The 26,760-nt window shown below is 40.8% G+C and overlaps 1 protein-coding gene across 1 annotated transcript in view; it reads right to left on the bottom strand.

Annotated features, from left to right (window-relative positions):
- The window catches only part of LOC145456041 (uncharacterized), a 55,972-nt gene extending 37,929 nt beyond the window's left edge, over positions 1-18,043 (bottom strand). The window contains exon 1 of the mRNA XM_080334068.1: positions 17,798-18,043. Within this exon, the coding sequence (XP_080190194.1) occupies positions 17,798-17,936 (139 nt within the window). The 5' untranslated portion in view covers positions 17,937-18,043. The remainder of the gene's footprint in view (positions 1-17,797) is intronic.
- Positions 18,044-26,760: the final 8,717 nt, after the last annotated feature.

Genomic DNA, 26,760 nt, shown 5'->3' with positions numbered 1-26,760 from the left:
GAAAATGGCGAGATTGAAGTAAATTTTTAAAATTTCAGGAATACAGTTAAATTGTTATTGCTATGCAATGCCAAGGGTTGCAGAATATTATAGATACTAATATTGAAGTTAGAGTGGCACGTTTACGGCCTTATACGCCACGGAGTATATTAAGTTTTACTAAAGCTGATCGTTACATATCTAATATTTCTTTTCAATGATATCGAAAGATGTGTCTATAGATGGTATGCATTTCCCAATCTGGCATGTTACATGTAGGGCTTATGTGTCTTGAATTTCAATTCAGGATTCAAGATAATTTGGCCCGATATAGGTTGGGATCCACTGAATTCCATGATCCACTTGGTAAAACTTACGACGTGGAGCTACATTCGTAGGTCTGACTATGCCTTGTCATGGCAGAATTGCCGAAATGTAACGAAATGATTGCCCCGGCCTATCTTCCTATGGAGAGATAAAGGACTCCAGATTGTCTGGGAAAGTCGCAGTAATCAAGTACATGAAAATGACTGGACCTTCCGAGCCATTATCATAGAGTACACCCCACCATCAAACTCTAATGCGTCTTCGCCAAATTTGACCATCGCTCACTAATTCACCCGGAGTGCACGATTTCTTATCGATTTTCTCCCAAAAATCAAAAACTGTACTTATAGGTGCCCATGCCCACATATCGACAGCCTTATTGTTCGGATGCCGTACTTCATCCGTCATTTCATCCAACCGCGTGGAGATGATGGTGGTTTGAGCGCCAGCATTCTGACCGGAATTCGGTATCAGACCAAAGCATTACAAACTGGCAGCTGAGGCTTCCTCTAACAGAGCTGTACGTGACATTGATCGAAATGGAAGGGTGATTTATCGTAGCATTTTAGATGGTTTATTAACAACAATCAGAGGTTGTCAAAGTAGTCAGTGTTGCTACTTAAGTAGAGAAAACCTGTAAATTCCTACTCAATTACATGTAGAAGTAGAAATTTCGGAGTTATCACAAAACTACTTCTAGTTCAAGTAGAAAATGAAGATTGGAAAGGTGCTCAACTCCAGTAAGTACAGTTCCAAATATTAGATTTAGTCGGTGGGTCGCATACTTTTGCTTGTTAATATGAGGCGACTGCTTTCGAAATTACAGGTCGAATCAGTGGCGAGATAGCGTAGCGGTATGTTCCACAGCTGCAACACCAATGTGTTGCGGGTCGGAGCCCAACCTATAGATCGACTCCAGAATTCCTACCAAAGTGTTGGAGGTTTATTTAGGCTCCTCCCCGCCACATGATCAGCGTAAGCGGTGTGCTGCATATGAGTTAAATACGGAATCTGAATATCGGCCCGATGTAAAATGACCAATGTAGTCGAAACACCATGAATATCAAACAAACAAACAGGGGGAATCTTCTCGACAAACCAATGACCAATGACACCACAGCTGAACGTATTTTAAAAAATCAGTTAACCGTGACACGGTGCACTTTCGCCCAGTTGTCATGACATTGTAATTGCAACTCGTCACGGTGATGCAAGCATAAACCAAAACTACTTTCCACTTTACATAATCCAAAGTGTTAAAAGTAAGTAGTTTCGCACAAAAATGTTAGACAAAAATGGAAAGATCCTAAAACATCGCTACCTGGGTAAGTAGTAGCCTACAAGTAGGAAAAACCTTCTACTGTACTTGGAAAAAGGAGAAATCTTCGTTACAGGTCACCTCTATTAATAACCCGTAATCAACTAACACGACAGCGGTCCACGAAATGGTCCTGCCCCAGTTTTGCTATATAGTTACCAGCTAGTCTGCGTTCGGGATTACGATGGGAAAAGGATAGGCGGTACTTTATTGCACGAAGCGAGTGTAGTAAAGTGAAACAACGCACAAGTCCCGCGAAAAGCCGCGAGACACCCCGCTAGCGTCAAGTGTGGGAACTGAATGCTTGAACTATCCAGGTCACCTTAATTCTTGACGGCAAAGAAAACAGCGCGCGGAGGAAGTACACTGGTCGAGGCGGGTATTGGTGAAGGATGTTGATTTACAGAATGTGAGTAATTTACCGCAGAATCCCTGCTATTACCGACCACATCCTCGATTGTAATGTTAGCCGTACGGCGTCTCTTGATGGGCTACTTAATATATGGAGCACTGCATAGTTCCAAAGTTGATCATCTCGCAACGTTGGTGGCACCTTCAAGGATACATCGCAGGGCCGGCGAACGCAATGTCACATTTGGTTGGTTTTGAAGAAGGTGAAATTTGGGTTGATTCATTTGACTAACGCCGGCAGGAGATTATAATTAGCGCGGTCGCGGTTGTGATACTCGATGGAAACGGTTTATCGCAAAGTGACTAACCATATTCTTACATATGATTTGCGGATATTAAGGTCATCCGTTGTGGGCAATTTTCATCAAACTGATTATGCTTGTTTGTGTTGCGTTAGCAATAAACCGGCTGCTTACGAAACCAAGAACGACTGTCCAGTATACTGAGTTTCGATTATTCGTGCTGGATTTGGAACAGTTATTCTAGGTGCCGTGTAGATGTCCTTAAATTAGTTAGGGAAAATTAGCTTTCGGTGAATCATATATACACTCGGCTTTGATGCGGAAATGATTGTCCCGCTCAATTTACGCTATACGGGAGCCGTCAATATACTGTGCGCCTATACCTTCAAATGTCAGTAACCAGATTAGTTATTCAACACGTATCCGGACTTCAAACGTGTTCGCTGGTATGTAAAATAACGGCGGATGAATAGACATCAGACATATCAATATTGACAATTAAAAATTCGTTTCTAAAATCCGGTCTGCCGTTTCACCTTGTCGACTTTCCATGGTCAAAGTAACCATCCTTCGCACTCAAGTCGAAGTCGAAGTAACGTGGTAAATTTTTATCAGCAGAAATAGAGATATCCGAGTAAATGAAAAAGTGACTATAGGCTTAGTTTTGTTTAAAGAACCCGAAACCTGTTAAGTAGAAGTGGAAGTAGTCTAATATCATAATTACGTGAGCAAGTTATGCAAGCATATTTGTTGTACTTGAGTAGGCTGCTTCGAAAAAGTAGAAGTACTTCGTTACTGGACACTTCTGCATGGATCATTATCTGACACCCTTATAAGTTTGCTCTGAATCCTTTCCTGCCAACTGGTAACATGTAATGGTGAAGCGTTCAGCTTGTTGATCGGTTGGTCGTGGGTTCAATCTCCGGTCGGGTCAGACCAAAGACCTGATTGGTAACAGTGGTATCCATGACCTTCCCGCGTGGCGCTCAGCATTACCGGAATAGCATGGATGGGGTGGTGCAGTACTTAGAAAGCCTCACTCGGCGATATCCGCACCTTCCTTTTCCAGAGGCATATGCACATCATGCACTCATGGTATGCATATGCGCAGAGCGTGCGTATTAGGGATGGTGTGAACGTGAGGTTCACATTCGCGTTCTGTGTGTGAACCTCGGAAATTTAGAAGTTCGCGTTCACAACAGAACCTTGGTAGGTTCTGCACTGTGAACCTTTTGGTAAATTGTAATTTTCACTCCATTATAATCTTTGGCTCAAATTTATTGCATTTCATCTACGGGCCACTCCATGCATGGTGCTGGCAGCATAAAAAATCAACACTAAACGAGCATGTACCATGCACCTCGACAACCTTAAGAGTTTTACCTGCTTTGTTGCAAAATTTTCTCGGCATATCCAGCTTTCCGTTTGTGAATATTTAGTGACTCTCTGCTGTGAGCTTGACCCGCAATCACACAACATCACGAGCGATATACGTAGTCAGCGAATGATGCTTATTCAACCAATCAATGACATTGATATCGTCTTATGATGTCAAAATCGAACGGTCGTACGGGGTCAGTCTTGACTTCATATCTTTACCGTATCATTAAAACCAAATCCGTGCGAGGTGCTTGCTACTGCTGCATAACTTGTTGTTGTTTGTGGTATCGGTAGCGAGTATAGAAACCCGTTGTACACTCTGCTCAATATCAATGTAGCAATACTCAGACTCCGAACACATTGTCCGGTCTGGCTAAGACCGTTTAGGCGTAAGCTTATATTCCTTGGTAAGTCCTCGTCGAAATTGTTGGCAAAGCGAAGGAATGTACTGATTTTATGCAATTATCATATCCTTTGATTATCGCGGTTGATACATTTAGCGACGTTTAAAACGCCGATATGTACCTCAGCATTGTGGCAATATGTGGACCGAATCTTCGCTAGGTATCGTGTACATTAATATAGGGCATAGGCTATCACTTCATTGAAAGATAGGGTTGGAATTAGCAATATGACGTCACGTGACGTCACGAGGTTCACGTTCGTGTTCACACAGAACCTTTCAAAAAGGTTCGCGTTCACACGAACCTGAACCTTTCAGAGGTTCACACCATCCCTAGACTGCGTATATATATCATGAGTCGGTGTAGATACCACAAAACACCCAGGAAACAAATTAATAACGTCCTTTCCTTTCCTTTTCGCTCTACGCTTTCAGAAGACACGGAAACTCAAATACCAACTCGGAGTCCAGCATAATTTCCAACATTTGAGAAAGGATTAATTAGGTAGATCGGGTTAACTTAGTCATCGTAGGCCCCGGCAAGGATCCCACCGAGTACCGTACACGGGATATGCAGTTTCATCTGGCATGGTCAGTTCTGATAAGTCCGATGCCTTCATCATCATGACCATTCTATGTTCTGACTGTTGGAAGTATGATTTACGATGCTCCATACGCACTCGCGTATAATAGTAATGGCATCGTTTTCACAGGTTCCATCACCAGGCGATGTCTGCACAATTCGTACGGGCGTGCTCCAAGTACCGCGACACTAATGCGGGAATCGGTTGTTGATAACCCGATAAGTAATACTATTTTGATTGTCACAAAGATCCCGCCAATCCTATTAGACTTATATGATCTTAATCAAGACAAATTGTGTTAATGGAAAATAAAGTTTAGACGCGTACGAGCACCGACGACCACTGTCAAAATGTATCATAATATCCGGATTGATGGTCTGGAATCGCGCAATGCCAGATTGTTGAAATTGCGGGATCTTGCCGGAGTCAATTCGGTTCTAATGTGAATATGAATTAAAGTATCGTACCTCCCCTTGTGATTTGACATATTCCATATTGAGAAACAGTCTCGCGGTTTATCTGCGGCGAAATAAATGCATTCGCTATAACCAACGACTGCAATTGGTAGTTTCCAGAGGACAAGGGCGTAAGCAAATGTTCCCCCAGTTAGTATTAGTATGTACCCTTACAAAAATTAAAGCCCGGAGCATCTGAATTGAAGTTATGGTTGGTCGTGGCATGTATCTGTAGCCGAAAATCTGATAACGACAAATATAGACCTACACATGGCAGCGGGAACAAGTAAGCGAGTGATATTGTTTCACATACGTCGTATGAACGAAGATGGCTAGTGACGAAATACTTTTATTTTGCATCCCTGTGCTTCTAACTCAAGTGGTTCTGTTCTTAGACTACTCTCACTTCTACATGAACAGTAGGGTTGTTCAAAATTTGGAAAATCTCAAAAAGTCTCCGTGATTGTGTCTCATTCTATAGATTATTGATAAAAAACAACAATTAGCCTGAAAGAAGCTTACTGGAAAGCCGTTAAGATTTCGGTCCAAGCGTTTGAAAGTAGCTGCTCAAGAATGGGCGTGCCACTGACCATAGAACGGCGAGAAGACTAGTAATCAAATAACCACGGCTCTTGATTAGCTAATCGGCTATGCTTCAATGACCACGGCAGCAGCAGCTTGCTGATCAGGTGTTCAAGAAGTCTGCTACCGGCGGGGATTCTGAGTGCGCATTGTTATTAGTTTGGCAGGTGATGATTTAAGATTAATTTTGGACAACCCTAATGAACAGTCTTCTTGCAAAACAACCTACTTTTACGCTTTGGATTTTGAAAAATAGACAGTCGTTTTGGGATAAGTGTGAATCAGAGTTGGATCAATTGTAATTTGTAATTGAGCTGGATGTATTTAATTACATATTTCATGTAACTGTAACTGTAATTGTAATTGAAGTATTTCTATTTTGTGTAATTGTAATTTGATAAAAATTTTGATCAATCACAATTTCAATTGCATTGTTATGGAAACCTGACAATCACAACATAAAATAATCAATCATTTATTCGTCACACCAGTGAAAATCCGGTACGGACCAGGATGACGACGAGGGGCCGCAAGGCCTTAGTACACAGTCGCCACCTGTAATAATTAGTCTATTTACATCGGTGGTCTATGCGTGCCGCGTTATAACTAGATAATTCTGCCAAGCTACTGTTTACAATACTTAGTAGCAACAGAAAACTTTGTGAATTACAATATAGGCTAAACCAGTGGTTCTCAAACTGGGGGAGGGGGGGGGGCGTGCCTCCCTTGGGCGGCGTGAAACATCTGAAGGGGGCGCGAAGCTCCGGTAAATTGAAATTTTTTTCACTCATGGCGCGATTCACCTCCATTTCAAAGTTATTGCTCTGTGTATAGTCCGAATTGAATTCTCTCATCATCAGTCATAACCTTCCATACCATCAAACTATCTGTAAGGATTGCTGACATTCTGGTTTCACTGTGTGATACAACGATAATGGGATCACGAAATAATTTCACTGCCATAAAGGGGGGGGGGGGGTGTCTAAAACAGTTGGAGAACTAGTGGGCTAAACTAAATCTTAATATTTCAAAAATGGATGAACCGCAAATAGACTCTTCTGAAACCAGTGCTAAAACATTTCCTACACCACGGTCAGATTTTTTTAAATCTCTGACCAGTACTGAGGCTTGCTACAACAATTGCAAAAAGAAATTCAAGTTTCCACCCAAGGCTTCATCAAACCAGATTACGCATTTGTAAAGATGTTATCCCAGCCCTACCTTCAATCTTGGCCAAATCTACTGGGGCCAGAAATTTTCGTACCCTAATGTTCATCAAATGCAATCCAACAGTTTCCAAGCAAGTAAAATGTGAATGCGATCCAAAATGTTGTACTTCGTAGTTATCAAGAGGTTCTTTCCTTTTGCATTTATTTTAATTTTACACACCTTGTCGGTATCATCCTTATCGCTGACGCCTTACCAATTACATTTCATTACCCTCACTCAGCCCTGAGTAGCCTAATCGTTTGAATAAATTTCATTGACTGTCCTATAGCCTATTCGCTGTTAGTCGCTCAAACTTTTGGTTGGTAACAGTCGCTTGAAACCTTTTTCTGTGTTTGTAGTTTTCAGTACTCATGGGTAGGAATAGTTCGAATACGTTCGAGTTTTATTTTAATTAACGGGTATTCAACGTATCATGAATGAAATATGAATATAGCTTGAGATTGTTGCTAATTACGTCGCTACGGTTTTCAAAGAAAACCTCTCTACCGCATCAATTGCATGTTCAACAGTAATTGTACTTGTTATAGTAATTAATTACATGTTTAACAGTAATTGTAATTGTAAATTGATATTTTTAGCATTGAGTAATTGTAATTGTCATGTAATTGAAACATGCAAGGGAGTAATTGTAATTGTAATTGAACTGAATTATTGTAACTGCTCCAACTCTGGTGTGAATATATCACCAGACATGGGGTAATCGCGATTAGTAATCGTAATCGATTACGACGATTACAGCATTTTCAAGTAATCGTAATCGCAATCGATTACATTCGAAAAAATTCCCAAGTAATCGTAATCGTAATCGACTACTTCCCATATTTAATCGATTTCTTTGTGAAAGAACGATTACTTTTTATTTGTACAGGACTATGACATAAACTGAACATTCGTAAACATGAACAAGGATTATACCAGTTAGTTATTGCACAAACGTTAGATTTCCAACTGACACTGCTTATTATTACGTCAGAAGTGGCCTTATTAGCTTTGCTCGTCATTGCGTAAGCATGAAGTATCCAGCTATCCACACATAGTGAATAGATATTCGATGTACACTGGTGTGATTGTAAGAACACTATCCCTGATGTATATCAGGTTATCAGAACAGTTAATCACCACTCTGCCTAGTTTAAAATACTAACTTTTGTATTGATGTTTGGTTATGCTTAGTTAAACGCAGTTTGACCGTTGCTGCTTGGCGAGCAGTAGGCTTACGTAGCACGAACGTACACCGGACAAAGGTTTGAAATTTTGTAGGCCTACTCGTCAAATAAAACATCTCGGTTTCCACGACGAAGCATTAAAAATCAACAACTGCTGATATATATCATAACCGAGCCGTTTCTCGTAATGGCTGCTTGTATTACATTATCTGTATCAAGTTGAAGGCAGAATTTTATGTTCACTTTCTCTTATTCGCATATGATTCTACTTGAAACGGGCGCCAATCGTTATTTCACAATGCTTTACTCAACATTTGGACCTGCCGCCATAGCCATCGGCTTACATACAATGTTAGCGTGGCTTGTAGCTAGAATCAGGACCAAAACAGCAAATCGTCCCCCACTCCAAACGTTGGTCTTGGGCCCCCATAGGGGAGTCAATTTTCAAGTTGAAGATTTAATTTCGTCAATAATATTGGTAAATGCATTCTATTACTATTCATTTTTAATCCTCTCTCAGCCCCCGATGGTCAGATTTATCTGATGAGCTGGGGGCACGTAATTCATAAGTATAACATCTGGTATCTTGTAATATTTACTTTAGGCCCTAAATCCTTTAGGCCCCCTTAACCTGGGGGTAATTACCCCCGAAGGGGTAATTTGCCAATTTTTGTGGGGTAATTCAAATTGACTTTTTATATACTTATAACGGTGCACTGAAGTATTTTCAAACTTAAATATGAATGTAGGCTATCATATATTTTTGAGAGCTTGTATGTATTTCGTTTCACTTTCCACACCATCCCTGCTGTGATATGATAGTAACCATAGTGATTATGAATAACAGGGCCCGATGTAGTTTAGTATAGTGCTAGGTAAGTCCAAGTTATTTTGCAGTAATGCAGATCATATATTGCTGCGCATGCGGGTAAATTAAAAGGCAAAAAGGGGCGTCCAAGTTTAACTTTAAACCTATAATGTAGTAACAATATCGTCTAATTATAATTGTTAGTATTTAAAGTGTAGTGGTCTAGTGTAGTCTGTAAAATTAATTCTGAAATTATCAAAATGTCTTTTCGGTTCGCCTTCAAAAGGAATAACCAATCTTTGCCATGATGGCATTGAATTTCCCTCCAACTTATTGCTGTGAAGTAGGATTTATGCAATGGCATCTATCAGAGCGATATAAGTTTGCGATTGGCGATTACATGAGATGCTGTCTATTACCCTACCCTTCGATTCGACCAGTGGATAACACCAAAACAGCAGCCTTCCCAATGACATCTTTTTAATAGGCATTTTCGTGCACATTATGACGTCATCTTTGTGCTGTTTTACAATTAATTGATTGCAAGCTGTGATTTGTTATTTTTTGAAAAGGGGTAATCGCATCCCGTCATTTTCTTCTTGGGGGCAATGATAGGAAAAAGGTTAAGAACCGCTGCTTTAGGGGATGCTGTTATATAATCAAAGAGATATTGTAGTGGCACAGACGTAGCAGACTAAAAGAAATACTTGCGTGGGACGCACACACAAATTGCCATGTCTTTAATGCTATGTGGGTGCCCGGATGGCATTTGCATTGTGGGCTCAAATTGGACGGACCAGCCTATAAGTCACGCCCACCCAGCGCGGCTATTGACAATAAACACATACCCCAAGTTTCGGCCAATGTCTTTCATTAGTAGCACACTTCGTGGATTCGCATGTTGGCCGAAACTGCATATGTCTCTTGGTGCGTCGTGGCGCGGTATTGACTGGCATCTAAATGCCTGTTACTATAAATTATGCATGCTTATTTTCTTGAGGAGGAGACGTATGTATTTCAAAATCAAGATGTATGGATACATTTAAATCGCGATGCTCGTGGAAAATTTTCAAGTTCATGATATCGCTCGAAAATAGTCTATTATTTGTGTTGGTTTACGAAATAGGCCTACTTTTGATTCCCTATCGAGCTCGCTGTCCGCCCTGTTAGGAAATTTTGGGTGCGGCGGTTGTGGACTTAGCAAGAATGCAAATCGCTGGGTGCGATAAATCGTCCTCTATAAGATGGGCAATGGGTACTTTATGACGTAACAAAAAAATGTCGCATCTTTTTAACGAAAGTTGTTTTCTCAGTAGGCCTTTCAGCGCAATCCATATATTGTCTTCCAATATAACTTTTAAGATGCAAAATAAATGTAATCGTGAGTAATCGTGATTACTTTTCGAATGTAATCGTAATCGTAATCGACTACTTCCTGATTTTGCTGTAATCGTAATCGTAATCGTAATCGCGTCGTTCAGAAGTAATCGTAATCGCAATCGATTACATTCACGAAGTAATCACCCCATGTCTGTATATCACCAATCTCGTGAAACAGTCGTCACAGTATCTGCTGAATATATTTTCCAAGATTGAACCTATATTTGTAGCGTCATTAGCCATGCCACTTTTAGTCGCGAAGGGGTACTTTGCAGTCTCGAAAATCGCCACCTGGGATCGACTACTAAAAGTATTCGACGTCTCATCCAAATCGGGCTTTTTGAATCTATTTACTTGAGTAACTTTCTCACCTTCAATTATGACTCTTCTCCGCCGACTTGCACCAAGGCTCACTTTCGTTTTAAGCTTTATTAATTACAACTATTCACTGATTCCTTTGTTGCATTCCCAACATATTTGGTATGCATAGAATCCTCACATAAGTAGATGTATTTTGGGATATCCGGAAGCAACACATAGAGGTGTTGGTTAAATGGCGGCTTACAATCAATTACGATATAGCGATAGAGCGTCCTTTTGTGACAATCGCCTTTATAAGATTCGCGCAGCGGACGCGATTGATTTTGCTCATAAACGCCAATTCGAGGCTCGGTAATTGCTGATTTATGCGATGTGGTTTGGATTGGATTGAATTAGACCGTTGACACTCTCGTCTAAATTTGCCGGCAACTACAACATTATCAACCTCTGGGGGATTTCGAAGCACAAGCTCTCCAACCATTTGTGTGATACTGATCTCAAGATGGTTAAAAACTTGGATTGATGGACGGACATGGACAATAGACATGGACATTGGACATATATGTAAGCCAGATCGACAAAGTCACTCGATCTTTGGATGAACTAATTGAACTAATCAATATGGATACCAACTCATACTTTCTCAATTAGTGACGTTCTGTTTCCGGAAAGCCTGGACATCTCGTAGCGCCGCATGCGGTTAATTACACATAACGCGGACGTTAATCACCGACAGTTCCTTTCGTTACGATTTGTTTTTGTATTCCGTCGTAAGTGCACCCATTGTATTCGAAAATTGCTATCATATTTCTAAGAATGCGTTCACGCACAAAGCAAGCTATGTTACTAAGAATATGATGTATTAGAGGTGAGATTAAAAAACAATCATGGATTGATTTAAATTGCATAATTTCAATCGTTATTCCAACAAGGTTTTGTACTGGATAAGTATTTAATCACGTGACGGAAGATGCCATAAATTGTGGCAACACGAAGATAACGCTGCGGGAGCGTTTTCCGTACCATACTTTGTGTATAGCGCAAAAGCGATCGCAAAGAAATGTCCATCGTTCAATGTAGAATTAACGAGAATTCTACTGGCTATCCAGTGAGCCCGGTAAAAGAGCAATCGCGACTTATAGCTGTCGGAGTGTCGGTTGAATACCTCGCTATACGAACTGAGGGAAGTACGGATACGTGATCGCATTACCTTACATGGTGTATTCAACTAGGGATACCAGTGACTAAAGAAAAATTAAATGGAATCGTGACATTATGAATCTACGAACATTATGGTATTCAGGTGAAGGGAAGAGCTGACTAAGTAGCGAAACACACTTCGCGAAAACGAAATTTGCACCCCGTGAAGGACCAATTTGATGCAGAGTGGAATGCGCAGTACGAGAACAACGCAAACGGATCACACTTTAAGCAAATGCCCAATATTTTCGGGAATGCGTATTCTAGTGGATTGCTAAAAAAGCTGTCAGTCAATACTGTTCCGGTTGCAGGCAGGTCGCTGCGGCTTGAAATAACCTACGTAGAATTGAAATATCGAAATCTCCAACATGCAGGAGAACAAGAAGATAACGTCACACATTTACTAGAGCACTGTACAAAACACGAGCAACAAATTACATAGTAAAACAAGCGTGCTGGTGACAGTGGCATATCAATGTCGGTCATATGGCTAGTAGTACGGCTTTTGCCATCTGTACGGGGTCACGAGGGCAGGAATTTGGATATTTACCTTATATCATGGGTATGGCGTGCGAAACCTCCATGTTGAAATCGCCAAACAAATGAAAATATTCGACAACAACATGACAGAAGCATTATTGTTACAAAAAGCATCCATTGTTCACTGGCCAATTGACATCGATCCAGTTCTGTGATTTGAACTCCAGCAATATAAGGTTTCACGCACGACGCACGCCATATTTGTCCTATATGCTATCAGTAAAAGCATACATAATGTTCACATCCCCCTTAAACTGTGATGGGACTTGGATATTGCACTTATTTGACAAATGGGATAATGTGTTACATCGTAGGTGTACGTTCGGAAATACCCTTATATCTTTATGATGAATAGATGTACATTGTACACTGTACAGGTACAGTATATAGATACACGTTGAGGATTATATCGCGGTTACTCTATAAATATATTTGTGCATAAATTGCTTGAGTTGCTATATAGTTACAGATATAACAGCCACAAAACTGTTAGAAGACATTCTTTAGCGGTGCAGTGCAGTTTCTCAGCAATTTGAAGTAGTGTATTTTTAGAAATTTAGCATAGCTCTACTGCCTACGGATATCCCTTTGAAAGCTAGCGCTGCGCACGCAATTTTTCCGCGGTCTTCTCATCGTATTCGCTACTGATCGCTGACAGTGTAGATTGGAGCCCGCGACGGTAGCTATTTGACCACCTGAATGTGGTTGTTAACTGAGCGGAAAATTACGAATGCATGGCGTTGGTGACGCGATCGATTGAATATTCCTCTCATGGGTCACAAGCATACGGCTGGTGAGATAATTGACATTCTTGTACGTCGCCGAAATAATAGATTTTATTTCGTGGGTGTGCGCACCGCATTGACCAATGACAAGCAATGATATATACAGGGGAAGCACAGACTTCAATAATGTACTGTTACGTTGCTTATCGCATCGGTGGTATAATCCACCAAAGACGCAGACGTTGCAGTTGTAAGTAGGGCTGGCAAAATCGAGTATACCTGAGTGATTCGATTCTGAATCACGTATTATGCTTCGAGTCGAGTCGAGTATTCGAGTATAACTCATTATGACGTCATAACACTATGCAAGATGTCAAAGTTCAAACATCTACCTTTTATGCTACCGCAAAGAATATAACACATGTTCTCCATCACATTAAAGATACTTTGGTATTTCTTCGAACATACCGATTTCATTGCAATTTGTGACAATGTTGTGGAATCATAATGACTACGGAAATGTAAATGTGTTATTTCTAGTAACGTCCGTAGCTTTGTTCTATATGTTTCGTATGCTGCGATACGGCCAATCAATGTTTCAAGGCCTCCACAGCGGAAAATACTATCGACACTATAATTCTCGTTCATAAATCAACTTACGGTGGCCAGGAGCGCTTAATTTCAGTACTCGAAAATATCGTCTTTTACTACTCAACTCGAATCATTTCTAGGCATGTGAGAACACAGCAAACGCTGATCAAATGGCGAAGTGGAGCCTAGATAAACCTCCAACACTTAGGAACGGACTCAGGAGTCGACCTCGATCGAACTCGAACTAGCAACTATTCGTGTTGCGGTTTGACTTTTAAATCATGTGTGTCTGTCTGCAGATAGATTGATATTGGCTGTGCCCCGGCTGCGAATGACAATAAGCAACCCTTACTTGAAATAGTCGCCGAGATCTTCGGTAAGTTCAGATCATTTCATTTACTACGACAGTAGTTTGAGTCAATAGAAGTCATCCTTACCGCGTAACAGACCGCTACCGCTTTGAAATGCGGCAATCCCACGCCTTTGATATCGACAAGAAAAACAACATCGCGTTAGCGACAACATGGCAAAGCGCAAGCATTACCGCTCGCATCGTAAAATGAAACATCATTTGTGGGCACGCTGCATGTACTGTACAGTCTACACCCGTGAATGGATAGTTGAAGTGAGGGCATTGCATGTGTAGGTCATGTGAGGATAGCAGATGCATGGATTGTAAAAGACCATATAGCAGTGATGTTGGTTAGCAGGAAAAGGCCAGTGGTACAATTGTCGCTCGTGAAAATATTAACCATTGTCAGTTTTGATCACATAAATTTGAGGCATGCATGGACAATTGGACACACACACACGCACACAACACACACACACACACACACATACACACACACACACATACACATACACACACACACACACACACACACACACACACAACCACGAGCAAGACCTGCCATTTGAAGCCTTAAGCCAGTGGCTCTCAACCTTTTTGGCTTCGCCGTAACCTTAAAAAGGTAAATTGGCAAGTTTTGACTAAAATAAGGTCGGCAACCTACGTCATACCGCGACCCTGTGGATATTCTCAAGCATTATCCATGTATCATGTCTGGGATGCGTTCTTTGAAACACACAAATAAGGAAATTCTGTTAAGTCACTAACAACAAGTTTGGTTAAATGTTCGATCAGCACCACGACAATGGGGTTTATGAATGGCATTTGTTAAAACACTGCTTAAAACATGTTTTAACAAAGTGTTTTAAAACACCCTTTATTTTGAATGCAACCCTATTTATATGGGTCAATTCAATGGCTCAGTGTCTTTCCGCCCACGCTTGAAATAGATCTTGTCTTCCTGTTTTCCTATACTGGTGACAAACATAGAGTATTCGGTAGGAATTTAGTAAAAGAGAAAAGTTGTGAAATCAAGACGGGTTGAAAATACGTACGTGGGGTCGGTTGCGACAGGTTTGAGCAATTTGGCTTACGCAGAAAGCTACGTGAAGAAATGATCTGATGCTAAACGACGAAATGACTTTGAAATTGTTCTATGAAACTGCTATTGCTTTGAGGAATTATTGCATGGAAACATGGTGACAGAACACCAATTATATGAATGATAAATCATGGCATATACTTTGCGACGATTACTTTATGATCGAAACGGTAACGACCAAATACAATCATCGCATAGCTTTACGCCGTTATTTCTATGATGGCGATCGAAACTTAAATTACAGGGATCTCAGGATGTTCATCGTGCACACTTGAAAATAGATCAGGGAAGCAGTAAGTTATGAATCACTAAAAACGGCACAGTTTCCGCTAAGCGCGATAGTTTTTTTGGTTTATCCACTAGACTAGACTCATCAATTGCATGATAAGCATTGAACACTCTTACTTCTGATTATTGCACATGAATCTCGAATTTTATAAATACATAGTACATAAAACCCCGTTCAGAGAGGAAGATAGGTGGACATTTCGGTTTCAACAGAACACTAGAAAACACTGAAAGAATGAATATTCCTGGAAATCACAGAATCTGTCGACGCGGTTATCAGATGTGATGCCCTATCAGACATAAATATATGCGTAAGGCAAAAACCAATTAGAAATATCAATATGGAAATACATTTTCTAGTCTTTCTGAGCTCAGCTCACCATTGTCCTAGAAGCTTTTTTGAAATAGTAGGATGTGCTGAATGTATACAAGACGGAACAAGACAGAACAACACAACTGAACACGCTACAAGTATTACGACATATATTATATCATGAGATAAATATCAACGTGTTGTATGATATTATTCAAGTAAACCTTAAAAGTTAGAAACACTAATTGCGTAACTCCATGTTGAATAATTCCCGACAGCTAGCGGTATAGAAGTTCTAATGTCTAATATACATTACCATCTCTGCCACATCGTGATTAAGACATTCAGAGGTACTGTTACTCGGTTTTCACCAGCGTTCAAATAATTTCGTATGCGCGGAGGAATTTTGTCAATGGAATATGCCTATGCGGTACTATTGGCAGTTGCTACTATTCACAGTGTGCTGGAATGTGATGGCCATGGCATAACATATATCAGGATAATACGAGGTGTGACAGTTATATTTTACCCTGCCTAATTGATATTGATAGTTTATTGTTACGACAGTTTTCAACCAAGCCTGTGCATGTGCTTGTGCAGCGTGCACGAATCAGTTGCGTGACGTCACGGCATTTGACAATTGTGATTTACCATCAGTTGCGCCCGAAGAAGCTGTGTCACGTGCTCAGTTGAGTATTCGCTACCAATGAGAGTTTTTAAACGCAAAATAGATATTCATGTTCATCGCCGATTTGCGGAAAATATTGATAAGTGTACGTAATCGCGTTTCTGACGCACAAAAGGCGTCGAGATCTCAATCGCGGACAATATGGATGATGATTAAGAAGACAACGCGTACTGATAAGCGTACATGACCGCGTCAGGACGTCATGAATGGTGTGGATTGAGGTTTGGACTGAAACAAATATACAGATCCGAAGGCGGTAGCCCAACATGTAATAGTGACGATTCGATTTCATGTATGTTAAACGATTTGGACGTACAACTTCGTCGCGACCGCAGGATTCACATTCAGACTGAAAATCCTAGTAGAAATCCGAAATATGGCTTGAACTGGAATACAATAAACTGACTGGCCTTCTTATGACCCCCCTTTTTAATCTCAGACAACGGCACATATATGTTAGCTGTTCAATTACTAAATTTCTCTGTCACACCATACCCATTTACTCATTGGAAAGGTCCGCCGTACTTTTATCTCGCGTACGCTCCTAGATCTAAGACGGTATAGCTATGCATGCACGTGTGTAATTAAATACAAGTTGTTACGACTTTTGTGTAATTTAGTGAGAGTTGCACACATTAAAGTCGACTCAATACGCTGGCTGATTATATTCAAGAACTAACCACATACTGAGTGGTTGGTTACGGTTTCGATAAAATGCAAAAATAGAAGTCACAAGCTTTGAAGCTATCCCGTGAATCATATGCGCCTAAAGTACCTTTGTATTGCGAATCACGAAAAATTAGTGGTATTTCTTAGCAGAATTGACGGAGAAATACAAATTTTAATCTTGACATGGAGACTGCGGCGCAAACTATATCTTCCAGTATTTGAAACTACGATATCACGCGCCGGATGACGATACGAAAAGATTTTCGCAACAGAAGAATGTCATTAATTAGTAATCAAGTTTGGCGGACAGCAATACGTTGTATTTCCTTGAGCAAGTATGACAAAACAGATTAACCTCTATTATATTTTTAATCCCATCCCGCCGAAATGTATCAGAGCGAGTCTTACGAGTAATATATTTCGAAGAGTCGACGTTATTTACCGCAAAATAAATCTGCATCAGCACATCCTTGTTTCAGCAGGAAAAAGCGGAGACAAAGCTATTTACATATACTTCTCTATCGGAATGATATAGAGCTCTAAACGCATACGGAACATGCCGGAAAGTGTCGTTTATACACGTTGCCGCATTTAAAGGCTTCGTAAAAATGATGCGACGGTTAATCTCGAGTCGCCATTTTGGTAAGACCAATTCAAGCCGGCGCAAAACGGAATCCCGACTCCCGGTCGAATAAAATGGCACTGGATAACGTGTCCACGTACAAAATTTAAATGTAACTTACGTATGCCTTCTTCCTTCAGCGAGTCCATACGGGGATCGGCTAATTCGCGCGGTTTCGAACATCCCATGTAGGATTTCGACTCCACGATATCGGATTGCGGCAGTGACAAGGCCGGCGACGATTTTTCCTTAATTTTCATATCGCGTTTCTAAAATGTCCAAGCGTCTTTCGTCGAAATCGTCAGGATATCGCCTCCACCAGCGCTTTATCAATCGTCTATTTAATTTACTGTAAACTATGTTAACTGTAAAATGCGCAAAACAACTTGCTGTACACGGCGTCGCACACGTCTCCTGGTATATCACGGCACTTTTTATGATATAAGCGTCTTGTAGACAAGTACCGACGGCCGCCTAGATCCGTACGCCGCACACAATCCACGAATAGCGCGATGTATTAGTAACGTGGCTGACACCGATTTTCGTAGTCTCTCACGAAAATTCCCCGCGACCTCATCGTGAATTTTGGCGCGCTATTCAAAAAATGGCACGGACCACGCGCTGCTCGCCCGGCTCTGGCCACAACACTCACGGAAAACGATTAGAGCCGGGAATAGCATGGCTGCGGGCGGTTGAGGCTACATTAAGACACATCAAAACAATCGGGAAAGTTTCGGACAATGCTTACATTGAGCCGTTTCCATACACCTTTGCAACAAGAGATATTGTTGACACTAGACCGTGTGCTGTGCCCCACGCGCGCGCCCTGAGGAATGAGAAGAGACGGTTACCTCACAACGGTGAATCATCAAACAGGAATCATGACGGCGTACCATTTTCTGATCATAACAAAGATATCAAGGGCTTAATGGCTTTTAATTAGAATAAACTCTCGCAATACAGAGCGTCGGTTTACAACTATTACGAATGTGGGAGGGTATGCCTTGTGTCACCGGCCCGCTGTTATGCGGAAATAAACGTTGCCTCACCGAGGCCCGTGACTATGCCAATGAGACATCTCCTTTATTCCAAGAACTACGTAACAATCGCTTATGATTCATAGAACACGGAAACCATCGATCTGTTTATTCTTACCATCCGTCTACGCGGCTTATTTCTATCGTGTCCGTTCAATTCAAATCCGCGATGTCACACCTGAAGCATCTTCAACAACGTAACATCAACATCCGCATCACGCAGGACAGGGACACTGATTACGGCCACCTTGAATGAAAAACTCATTAAACCGCGTTTAAGATTTCCACTTACTTCGGCGTACTTGAACTAATGGTGACGTCACAATCTTACACGGTCTGGTATCACAGCCTATCCCAACAACAGACAGGCAAACTATAAGATGACTCGACACTTTGTTTCTTCGCCTATTGTCTCACGTATACAATATATCCACCATTAGCCTTCGAAAGATCGAGGAGCCCGATCTCCAAACGGCTTCTATAAGCAAACATCAAGTTGTTTGCTTCTGAATCATATCCGATTCGGGCGAAATAAGCTTTCTCGGAAATTTACGTTGGCATGTATATTGTATAGGTGGCGTTTATGTATATAAATGTATTATGCGTGTATTAAAATTCTCGTGGGGCGTGTGTAATAATGGTGGCGTAGAGCTTCAAGAGAGCCGAAATTAGCTACTGCAGTACTGCATGTAGCAACCGTTACCTTTTGCGATATCAGGGGATTTCCGTAACTATTAGACGGGACTTCTAATCATATATTCTGTGATCGCGCGATGGAAATTCCTGTTCGGTGTACTCTGTATATACGGTTGACCTGAACATAAGCATGGTGTCGCTGTACATTAATTTATGTCTCGAGCATTTGTTTTGGTTGGAAAATACTGTTTTTCTTTCACCGATTTGTATGTGCCGCGTATCCGGCGGAGCAAGTCAATTTCAGCAGACACATTCTCGAATTAATCTCCTAAATTACATAGCTGATAGCTTATTGCTTCTTATTACTTGTTTGGAATTGGAAAATGGCGTTGAAGCTGTTTTAGGGAATATTCGAAAAAAAGATGCATGTATTGTATATATTTTGAGAACAATTAAGTACGTCAGCGTGTACTCGTAATTAAGGAATTAAAATTAGACGAGTTTGAATTTCGACGGAACATTGTACAGAAATACTTCGATCCTTGTGGTTATTTGTTTCATCTGCTATTATCCCACGATTTTTTGTCACAGCCACGGAATGAGTGCAATAGAAAATCACAGATTAAGTTGCAATTTATCATTGTGAAAGTTTATTCGCATGGTGCGAGCTTATGGTCCCTGTTCGATATATGCGAACACTATGAATTTTGAGGTTCGCGTCATTTTGAACCTATTTTAGGTACGGCTAGCTTTTGCGGACATTTATTTTACACCTTTTTTGTCGGGCAGTGTTGCAATTGTACAATCACGCAGAACCACTAGTACAGTGGTTCTCAACCTTTTTGTCTTCGCGGACCCCTTTCGGACCGTCACGGATACCGCGGACCCCCACGAAGTATTAGTTCAAATTTAGCTCAATTATCGTGCAATCGTCATCTGTCTTGTCTAAATGATAACTTTATAGGATTAGTGATAAACAGCGACAAAATGACTTTACTTGAAAATAAGATCATACTGTGTAGTAATTTGGTTGACTTCTATTATTTCAAAGGAAATTCTGCAACTGCATTTCTTGAAATACGTGGTCGTGTCTTAAAAATCCGTGCCTCACTTTGATATGAACAAGTGCGGAAAACCCATTTCCACAACTAGGTCTCGAAGAATGTGTTAATACCGCGTAACGCTTCCGACGATACACTGGGTATGATCGCAAGAAGTATGGCACCAAAATTGACTAACAATTTTTTAAATTAACATATTACGTCAAGCCTAGTCATTTCTATCTAGCACAGGGGCGGCCGACCCATGGCCCGCGGGCCAATTATAGAAACTAGTTATATTATCGAAAATAAATTACCCAGGTAATTTATTGTGAACTTGCAAGGCCAGCCAAAATTAGATTAGCCTGACCTCAAAATTTGGGATGTTGATGACTAAAATATCAGTACCGACGTATTGGCTTATCCCGAGGCCAGCAGCATTTTCGTAGATCCTGGTAGGCCTATATGACTATAAAGTATAGAATATTCCGCGTATTAGCTGATATCTTCGATATTGAAAAGTCCAAGTGCGGAATAATCGTTGAATTGCGAAATGAGTCCAACGGTAGGCAGCACAAGGCGAGCCACAATTTATGCAAGTAAAATTATTGTTGACCGAATTCATTCATTGACATTGAAATATTTTCGCGCTACACGTGTCTAGGTCATGGATGCACACTGAGTCTTCATGTCATAATTTTTATTGATTTTAATGCGTATTATTATAAGTGTCGTTTTCACCAGTACCCAATCGGGTAAATGTCATCGATATTTAGGTGGCGCAACAATGGTTCGTAAATCTCATGTGGCCCTTTGACCGAAAAGGTTGGTCACCCCTGGCTAGCAGCTTATCTTGAAGTTATTATGGAAATATTATGGCTTATATCATAGGAGAAAATAGATTTTTGTAAGCATTTCGAAGTCACCATGATTGACCTTACTCATCCAACTTTTCCCCCACAATCCCTAACTGAAGCATCTCTAAACAGAAAAATGTTTGTATCAGTAGGCTATTGGCAATTTAGCAATTAATATGAGTCTGCGCAGTAGGATATTTCATCTCAAATGGCCATTCTGTTCATGCGAGCTCTGGAGTTTTACTAGTAATGAACGAAACTGCCTCGTTATTTTCCGAATAAAAAAATAATAAAAAATAGGTTATCAACTATTTTGAGGCTTCGCGGACCCCCTGAAAATGCTTCGCGGACCCCCAGGGGTCCGCGGACCCCCGGTTGAGAACCATTGCACTAGTATAACATGTTATCAATTCCTAGACAAGTATCCAAAACATGGTTGTAACCAAGTCACAAGGTTCCGAGTCACAAGTCAATCGCACTTGTATAGCTTTGACTCGAGTCAAGTCGAGTCGAGTCATTTTCAATTAACCACGGAGTCAAGTCCGAATCCAAGTCAGTGAGTAGAGGGTCGAGTCCGAGTCATAGTGTTGTTATTGTTATTTGTGGTATTCATGGTGTTTTTCGCCTACAGTAGTCATTTACACATGGCCTTTCCTCGTTATTTTTGATTCCGTAACTGCCGACTTGTAGCACGGCCCACTTCTAGGCTTTTTGTAAGACACCGCTTAGTGTTGTGACCAGGGCTTTGGAGCGGGATCCGGAGCAAGGAGCCGGAGCCCCGGAGCCGTGCATTTTCACCGGAGCTGGAGCCGGAGCCGGAGCTCTACATAAAATTCAGCCGGAGCCGGAGCTGGAGCCCGCTATTTGAGGAGTAGCTCCGGCTCCGACGTATTTCATAAGATGCTATTATATATGCAGCAATCATATCTGCTGATTTCACATAGACATGTGGTTTGTGGTATTCATGGTGTTTGTCGACTACTATGGTCATTTACACCAGGCCGATATGTTTGATTTTTATTCCGTAACTGCCGACTTATAGCACGGCCCACTTCTAGGCTTTTTGTAAGACACCGCTAACGCGGATGAGGTGGCGAGGAGGAGCCTAGATAAACCTCCAACACTTATAAGGTATAGGAATTCGGAAGTTGACCGGGGCCTACGATATTCGTAGGCCCCGAGTCGACCTCGGTCGGACTCGAACCCGCAACCCATTGGTGTCGCAGCCGCGGATTTCACATAATTTAACAGCGGGCCTGAATTTTAATGCTGCACGTATACAGCAATGGCATGGAGTAAAGTGCATTCTAGTGTAACTATGATGTTATCGACAATTGACAAGTATTCATTATGACGTCACTAATCTGCACGGCGGCACCTATGTCTTCGTTGCTGCATCCGATGTTACTGACGGCTGACAGACTCTAGATTACCATTGATAACTAACCTAGATTAGTAATCTATATAGACCAGGAATGGCCAACCTTTTCGGCAAAAGGGGCACATGCAATTGACCAACGAGTGCGCGGTCCACTAGCAGTGCCAAGCAGAGTTGGATCAATTGTAATTTGTAATTGAGCTGAATGTAATTATTACATTTTTTCATGTAATTGTAATTGTAATTGTAATTGAAGCATTTCTACTTTGTGTAATTGTAATTGTAATTGTAATTTGATAAAACAATTATCTCATTTACAATTTCGATTACATTGTTATGGAAACCTGACAATAAATCATTTATTCGTCACACCAGTGAAAATCCGGTAAGGACCAGGATGACGACGAGCGGCCTTAAGGCCTTAGTACACAGTCGCCACCTGTAATAATTATCCTATTGACATCGGTGTTCTATGTGTGCCGCGTTATAACTAGATAATTCCGCCATGATAAACTGTTTCCCATACTTCAGTAGCAACAGAAAACTTTGTGAATTACAATATAGGCTAAAGCAGTGGTTCTCAAACTGGGGTGCGTGCCCCCTTGGGCGGCGAGAAAGCATCTGAAGGGGGCGAGAAGCTTCGGTAAACTGAAATTTTTTCCGCGCTTGGCGCGATTCACCTCCATTTCATAGTTATTGCTCTGTGTATAGTCCGAATTTCATATTGGAGAATTCTCTCATCAACAGTCGTAACCTTCCACACCAATCTGTGAGGATTGCTAACATTCCGGTTTCATTGTGTGATATGACGATAAGGGGGGCATGAAATAGTTCACTGTCGTAAAGGCGGGCGTGTCTAAAAAAGTTAGAGAACCAGTGGGCTAAACTAAATCTTAATATTTCAAAAATGGATGAACAGCAAATAAACTCTTCTGAAACCCGTGCTTAACCATTTCCTGCACCACTGTCAGAGTTTTTTAAAAAAAATCTCTGACCGGTACCGAGGCTTGCTGCGACAATTGCAAAAAGAAATTCAAGTTTCCAACCAAGGCTTCATCAAACTTGATCACGCATTTGTAGAGATGTTATCCCAATCTTACTTCCAATCTTTGCCAAATTTACTGGGGCCAGAAATTTTCGCACCCTAATGTTCATCAAATGCAATCTAACAGTTTCCGAGCAAGTGAAAATGTAAATGCGAACCAAAATGTTGTAATTCGTAGTTATCAGGAGGTTCTTTCCTTTTGCATTTATTTTAATTTTACGCCTTACCAATTACATTTCATTATCCTCACTCAGCCCTGAGTAGCATAATCGTTTGATTACATTTCATTGACTGTCCTTTAGCCTTTAGTCGCTTAATCTTTTGGTTGTTACCAGTCGCTTGAAACATTTTTCTGAGTTTGTAGTTTTCAGAACTCATGTTTAGGAATAGTTCGAATACGTTCGGTTTTTTTTTAATTAAAGGGTATTCTACATATCATGAATAAAACATGAATAGCTTGAGATTGTTGCTAATTACGTCTCTACGGCTGTCAAAGAACACCTCTCTACTGCATCAATTACATGTTCAACAGTAATTGTAAAGGTAATTGTAAATAATTACATGTTTACCAGTAATTGTAATTGTAATTGTAATTCGATATTTTTACCATTGAGTAATTGTAATTGTAATGTGATCGAAACATGCAAGGTAGTAAGTGTAATTGTAATTGTAATTGAACTGAATTATTGTAATTGATCCAACTCTGGTGCCAAGCACGTAAAATTTTCAAAGTTTATAATTGAACTAGTTCAATAATATTATTACTTGAGTATATTGCGGCATCTGGACATATCGATATCGAAGGTTTCCGCTAATATGCGACAATCATTTTGTACCTACATTTCATCGTCGACGATCTTTCTGCGAGTGCCAGCGCGAAAAGACTTTCTCCCGTAATTGCCAATACAGTTAGACTCAATCGGGTAAATTATGCGTCTTTTTCATTTTCAGGAGGGGGTAGGTAGCTTTCAAATAAGATCAACTTTATTTAATTTAAGCGCTCAGGTCGTCAGCTATGGGATTAGCAATTATGCTGCGTTCAGATTGCTGAGCGGTAATTTCCTCCGGGCAAGCAAGCGTGACGACGGGTGTTGCGTATCTATCCGTAGGTTAGTTATCTATATATAGACAGACCAATTCGATAGTTTTCAGAGCCGGAGCCGGAGCTGGAGCCGGAGCTAATATATGATAAAAGAAATCTCCGGAGACGGAGCTGGAGCAGTTAAAATTTACGGCTGCTCCAAAGCCCTGGTTGTGACTCGAGTCCATGTCGAAGTCATTGTGTTCACTGTTCTGTTTTAAGTTCAATCCGGTTCTATCCCCTTTCTTCAACTCTGCTCGCATTCATAATATCGTAATTTTCCTCAGTCCTAACAGTTTCTGGCCTTATTTTCCAAGTATCTGGACTGATAGACGAAATACCAACAATCTGGTACCTTTACTTATTCTTTGAAGTTACAATGAAATTTCTGTCCTGGCCGCCCTAGTCTCGAGTCAAATGACTTGGGTCGAGTCCTGCACAATGACCCGAGTGCAAGTCGAGTCAATACACAAATTGACTTGAGTCGAGTCGAGTCATTTTACGCTTTTGAAATAATGATTCGAGTCAAGTCGAGTCACCACAAATCGAGACTCGAGTCATTACAACCCGGATCCAAAGATAACTATCTTTGTGAGCCTAATAAACACGGGGACTTGTGCATTGTAATGGGAAATGAACGATTGCATTCCAGGGCGCGAGCCCTCGCGCGTACTAAAAATCAAACACTGATTTTAGATCAGTAATCAGACTGGTACACACATGTAGGATCCATATCACAATAAAAACCATTGATTTGAATTATGTCTAGTTATATGATGTGAGATTACATCGTGACGGTTAGGCTATTCTCATTGTATTTAAACGTCGTCCAGGTTCAGCTTAAATGAATGGCTGAGTTATCAAATATTCACCCTATATACAGATGAAACGTGAAAAACTTGCAAGTTTATTTTAAAAAAACATGACGTTATTGATATTTTCTAATGATCAGTTTTTCCGTTTGTATCTCATGCCAGGCCCTTGGGGCCCTTATTTCGTCTGGATCCTACTTATTTGCGGAGTTCCACTCTCTGGAACGTGAATACTAGCATAAGCTCAGGTAAAGAGTTTAAGTTAAAGTATAATCATAATCAGTAATCACGATGTTCATGAGCCGAAATAGAAACCTAAATGAAGTAATTGGTCGCAAAAAAGCGATGAAAACAATCCCATCAAAGTTTTACAAGTTATCAGTATATCCCAGAGGCGCATATTTACTTTTAGTCGTGGTTTTATATGTAAGGGGCGAAGTAAATTTTGTAAAGGATTGCGCCAAAACTAAAAGGTTCAGAACCCCAGATTTAGGTTTAATAATGCATTTGAGTTTTCTTTCCGTTACTCACTTTCTCTTATGAAAAAAATGTTGTATATGTTACAAAACTGCACATTTCTCGATCATATTCCAAATTTTTTGCAGAGTGGTGCAGGGCATTAGTGTAATAGCCATCGAAACACGTTTAATATCTTATGTTAGGGGCCATGTTTGCCGATCGTTCGAATTTACTACTACACAGAGTGACATGCTTTATGAATTCCGCGAGATGTCGCAATGTCCGTGCTGTTTTTTTTTGGTATTCATGGTATGTGTCGACTATTATGGTCATTTACACCAGGCCGATATTATCCATTTTTATTCCGTTACTGCTGACTTATAGCACGGCTCACTTCTAGGCTTTTTGTAAGATACCGCTTGCGCGGATGAGAGATGGTTGCTCTGCATACAGAGTCGATATCTCACTTTGAAAGATATATCGGCGTCGGCAATTCGATAGAATACAATATCGGCAACTTTCGTGACGTCAGGATGTCGAACGACACGCAGTTACGATCCTTTTAATCTAACATCCACCTCGGCCTAGTGCCCGATGTCACAGTTCTTTTCGATGTTGATCTGTTTGAAGCCGCGGCCGTTTCTACTAGTTCTTTCCTTTCCTTGTGAGTGCTTTCTTTCGTAGGGTCTATTTCTGGGCTTTTTTGTCGCCGTAAGAACGGCAGCGGTGGGGGAAGAGG

This window comes from Botryllus schlosseri, chromosome 14, assembly GCF_051294905.1.
Source record: "Botryllus schlosseri isolate E-star chromosome 14, Bs_hap1, whole genome shotgun sequence".
NCBI classification, from domain to species: Eukaryota; Metazoa; Chordata; class Ascidiacea; order Stolidobranchia; family Styelidae; genus Botryllus; species Botryllus schlosseri.
Note: the sequence above shows the minus strand (reverse complement) of the source record. Positions and strands in the feature narration are given on the sequence as shown.